This window comes from Pyricularia pennisetigena (genome assembly GCF_004337985.1).
Source record: "Pyricularia pennisetigena strain Br36 chromosome 7 map unlocalized Pyricularia_pennisetigena_Br36_Scf_7, whole genome shotgun sequence".
In the NCBI taxonomy this organism is placed as follows: Eukaryota; Fungi; Ascomycota; class Sordariomycetes; order Magnaporthales; family Pyriculariaceae; genus Pyricularia; species Pyricularia pennisetigena.
Genome location: NW_021940919.1, coordinates 786,125 through 791,213, shown reverse-complemented (window position 1 = coordinate 791,213; position 5,089 = coordinate 786,125). Strand labels below are relative to the sequence as shown.

At 44.9% G+C, this 5,089-nt stretch overlaps 1 protein-coding gene across 1 annotated transcript; it reads left to right on the top strand.

Annotated features, from left to right (window-relative positions):
- Positions 1-2,852: 2,852 nt before the first annotated feature.
- On the top strand, positions 2,853-3,317 carry PpBr36_09858 (uncharacterized protein; the record flags this gene model as incomplete). The annotated part of the gene is made up of 1 exon (XM_029896977.1): positions 2,853-3,317. One exon carries the CDS (start codon positions 2,853-2,855, stop codon positions 3,315-3,317), a length of 465 nt encoding a protein of 154 aa, XP_029745039.1.
- Positions 3,318-5,089: the final 1,772 nt, after the last annotated feature.

Below are 5,089 nucleotides of genomic sequence, written 5' to 3'. Positions count from 1 at the left end.
GGGGGGGGGGGGGGGTTTGGAATGCCTTATACTTAGGCGCCGCTCAAACTATGCGTATAGGTGAAATGTAACAAACCATCCATAAATGGTAAGAGTGCGCACGAAAATTTGCAAGTACTAATGTTGAAAAGAGCTCGAGCAAGTCAGCTGCGGTGCGAGGAAACTACTTGGGGGCTGTACGTTGTGGGCCCCCTCAAAGAGGGGGGTTGCAAAACCATGATTTCCGACAAAATCATGGGCCAGATAGTGCACAAGATGTAATGGCTCGCCAATCCACTAACAAAAACGGAGTGCATTTTACTTCTTTTAATAATAACGGCCGTACCAATTTAGTTGAAAATAAATTGTAAAATATATTAAGTGTTATTTTAAATGTAAAATGTTATTATGTTTTCCTTTTATTTTTAATTTAAGTCATTATGATATTTTGTATATAAATATTCAAGTTTGTTAAAAATATTAAATTGTTAAAATAAAAGTAAAAACTAATAATTTATCGCAATCAATTGGAAATCAAAGGGCTAAAAATATAATTGAAATATATTTAAGTTCTTTATTTAAAATAATATATAACGGTTATTACTGATTTTTATAACTAAATTGGTACGGCCGTTATTATTAAAAGAATCAAAATGCACTCCGCTTTTGTTAGTGGGTTGGCTAGCCATTACATATTGTGCACTATCTGGCCCACGATTTTGTCGAAAATCATGGTTTTGCAACCCCCCTCTTTGAGGGGGCCCACAACGTACAGCCCCCAAGTAACTACATATACCGCGATTGATGGGGGCCACCCAACGTTGTGAACGACCAGGTCAAGGAGCCGTATTCCTCTTGAACAGGTGAACTAGTCCCCGGTCCCAAGGTGTAAAGAGCACTTTCAGCGAGCCCCCTGCACATAGAGTCGTTTTGCCGGTGAAAAAACAGCCGTCTCGGTGAAGCCGGCAACAAGGGTCCGTCATCAAAGTTTTACCGCCCGAAGTCTTTTGTCATCTAGACTACCTTTATCAATGGCCCATTACAGCATGCATAGATTGTTCTCAACTTCTCATGAATATGCTTTACTGTCTATTAAGTTGGCAACAAGACGAGTGGTACGTGTCTGCATAAGATGAGTGAATCACCCTTGTCCTAACTATACCCATTATCCGTCTGGGGACGAGTCATTTGCCGTTGATCATGGTGGCAGAATATTAAGCCTTAAATTATTCCCTGTCTCTATCTTTCACGGCCCTCTTGCCGAACCGCGATCTGCGCGATCATCTTGGTACCTTGCTGAATCACGCCATCAATTTTCTCCTCGGAATTCTCAATTACCTCCCGGTTGTGTACGAGATTCGCTGCTCGACACTGAGGGACAGCGGTCTTAAATGTGTCCGCCAAACATCCTCTGCATTTGCCAATTTCCATGGGGGATACTCATCCAGCAGCCAAAAAGCCCTAGGCCTACGTTGAAATATTTGGGAAGATTTGTTGGCCTCGGCCATTACTCCCAATAAAGGGGGATACATCACCTTTGTTGGCTTTTTCGAGGTATGCTAAAGCCTCAAACCGCAAAGATTGAATATCTGCTAGAGAATAGGTTGGCGCACTAATATTACCCAGACTCGGTGCCCATGACAAGGGTGACGTCGTGACGGCAACAATGGCAACTGCCGGCACTGGGGCCCTAAAAAAGTCCCACAGTTGCATTATGTTCAAGAAGGTTAAGCTCCCGAACAAGAAACTCTCAAATAAATATGAGCCGAAAGAAAAGACCAATGCCAAGCCCTGGTCTGGTTTTTAATAGCTCAAAGAGCCGAAGAAATGGCCAACAAGAAATTACTCGTCTTTCTTAAAATACAATCAATACTCCAAGGAACATGGATGATACAACTTGCGCATAGCCTGTCAGTGGGTCCAGCATAACCAGAGCCAAACCAGCAACGCAGCGCATAGCATAGGCGTACGCGTAGACTGAATGCATAATATACACAGTATAGACCCTGAATCGGGGGCATTAATTACTATGCTCATGATTCAACCCGGGTCAGAACTACCGAGCGATAGTCAGCTATATTCCTCTAGTAAGTATAGTGGGCAGGAGTTTTTCTTCATCCGAAATGCACGACAGCCGAGTAAGAGCCTCTTTTTAATATAAGTCTAAGTCAAGCGCTCATGCGGTCCGGAAAGTATGGGTCTGGAAGTTTCGGTCATTGTTCAACTTTTCGACCGGATCCCATATTAGTTAATATTCACAAGGCACAAGCTCAGTTCATTTTCTGCAACTGGAAGCGTCTGAGTAAAGCATCATATGTCAAAATGGGCCTAGAGCTGAATAAAATAAATGTGTATCAGAGTGCGGCACTGCGTGGTGATTCTTAACAGGTTTAAACAATCAAACAAGAGACTCTCATTTGTATTTTCAAGTGGCTTAGAGAAAACGGCCCCACTTACTTGGGCCATCAGGGACGAAAAATTTCATCCCGCAATTAAATTCAATCAAAGGCAGAAAGCCGAGAGTCGCATTTGCAGGGTCCTACCTTGAAATGCTGTCTCGCTACAGGTGAAGTTAAATTAACTGGAATGAGTCGACAAGAATGGATGTTAAATTTCCAGCAACAGCCGCTACTATAAAATACATGGAGTCTGCCATGCCATCTATGAACGGTTGTACTCCTAAAATTATACTGCTACTCACTAAAATAATGGAATTGCGTTTGTTTGTCGCTCTTTTGTGACCAATTCAACCCATTATTCACCTAATATAATATCCGTCGTTACTTTTTAACTACACTTTAACTGCACTTATAAACATGTACTTTTTGTCATCCTTCCTCGCTTTCGCCCTTTTACTGGGCAATTCTCCTACCATGGCAGCTATAGTGTATCGGGTTGATTCCCGCGATCCCAACGTAATAAATGACTGCGACGGCTTTAAACTAAACTGTCCGGCACAAGTACCCCCTGATTATGAGCCTGTGCATTACATGCATAACAATCTGGGAGACTTTTGGGGAGCAACATGGTCAAGCCAAGCGGTCGCGCTGGAATACATCAACAGATACGCCCCCTTTTCCCGCGCATGGATTTATATGGTTGAGGCGAAGCGCGAACACGCCCCCGCTGAGGAGATTATCTACACAACCCAGCCAGATCTGTCAGGATACCCCTGGAGTAATGTCCCTTATTTTAGACATTCAGTCCGCCCTGGTACCGATGAATCGAATGGTGACTTCGTTGAGAACCCGGATTACCGGAAGCCTTTGTGGTCAACGGTACGTCAAAGTATAACCAAACCGTTTAAAACGAAGAGCAAAAAGGGCGGCTGGCCATGACGAAAACGAAAAAGGCCATGTTGTTTAAGCTTTGCGCTGCAGCATGTCCTTGCCACTTCCCTTCTCAGCGTTGGGTGCGGTGTATCCTCGCAATAAATCCACCCTGGTGCCCAGTAACATTATGCTAGGCTTGACCACAAGTCTTGGGAGCAAATCACGAAGCGAGAGGAGGAAAAGGCAATGGGCATGATGCTACTTCAGCCCGAGCTCCTGGTGCAACGGCCTGTGGATGCCGCTGATTGCGACGGCGCTATGGAATATCCGGGAGCAGCAGCTGCGCTACCGGCGACGTTGCACCTGAAGTGGTATGACTACTGTCTGACAATGTTGTTGCGGGGAAAAAGGATTCCGATCATAAAAGGGTGAAATGTTGGGGCAAATCAATATCAACGGGGGAAAATAGGACCACTTGTACATCAAATAGACGATTGTGGGTAAAATGGGCTTGCTGTTTATAACGTGCTGCAATTTGACATGCAAGATGTTCTGCGTTAAACGGAAAAGCTGGCTTCAAAAACCGAAAAGAGCGAGATTAGAGGGCCACGAAGGGAGGCTTGTCAAAGAAGCCTACTTCCTGCAACCTATTGTTTGCCCCTTTCGCTATCTGTAAAATACTCCGCGATTAGATTCCTTTGATGCGCGAGCGAGAGCGTGATGAAGACCGCGGCGGTTCAAGAGATTGCGTGGACACCTACCTAAAATACAAGGCTATTATCTATGTTTTTCTTTTGAACAGAAAGGCCGACGTGCATGTGACGCAAATTGTATCTACAGACGGCTGAAGATCACGGTGACAATGGTGCGCTCGCTCGAGGCTAATTGAGATGCTTGGCGGAGGAATGATCCTCAAAAACGCCTGGGGAATAAGCGGGTTTGCTGGAGCTAATAGATTGGCATTGATCAATGTTGATATGGAATTATTTTTAGGTCTGCATGGATATAGATAAGGTTGGGAATGAATCGAATTCTCATGTCCGTTTTCTGCGGCATGAAGCGCCAGGGACTGATATTCAAGGAAAGCCAACGGACCAAACAGCCAGTGATACCATCTACCCATTCGTGGTGGGTTCAGAGTGCTTGGGCATAATTTTCTTTTTTCAACCTGTATAGGGGCCTGAAATGAGATGTAAAAGGTGAATGAACCAGAAATTATCTGGCGTATGCTTACGGCAATTGCAACGATGAATAATGACCTGGTCAATGTTCAGAACGATGGGGCGCTTGTTTCGTCATCAGGGCCATGAACATATCGCTTCAACTGTGTCAATGTTTGCGACATTGAAACAATTATGCCCCGAGGGCGCGGGAGGGAGCCCGAGAAGAAACAACAGCCACCTCCTGGTTGCTCAGCCTTCATTTAATATGGGGACTCCCCGTCTATAGATTCCTTATCTGATGGGTGCAAGGTTCAGACGATAGCGTGCGGATGTCACATTCTGGAATCTTGTGCCATGTAGGAGAAGGGTTGGTCTAGAAGATATTGCAAGGCCATTATTGAAATCGGGCTTGAATTTGGAGTCGGTCGGTCATGTGGAGCATGGTCGTGGCCAATTTCCTTTGTCTTCAACTGTAATCCATGAGAGCGCCAAAACTTTTTTTGTTTGCACTTGAGACTAATGGATATTTTCCCAGTTGTATGATAGAGTGATCCATTCGACAGCTTCTTCCCCGTCTGTAGGGGAATGGGGAACCATAGGCTGCAACCTTTCACTCTGCAGGCCCCGAGGCGCGTCTGCCCTGGAAGACCGAAGACTGGTTTACTTCGTACAAAT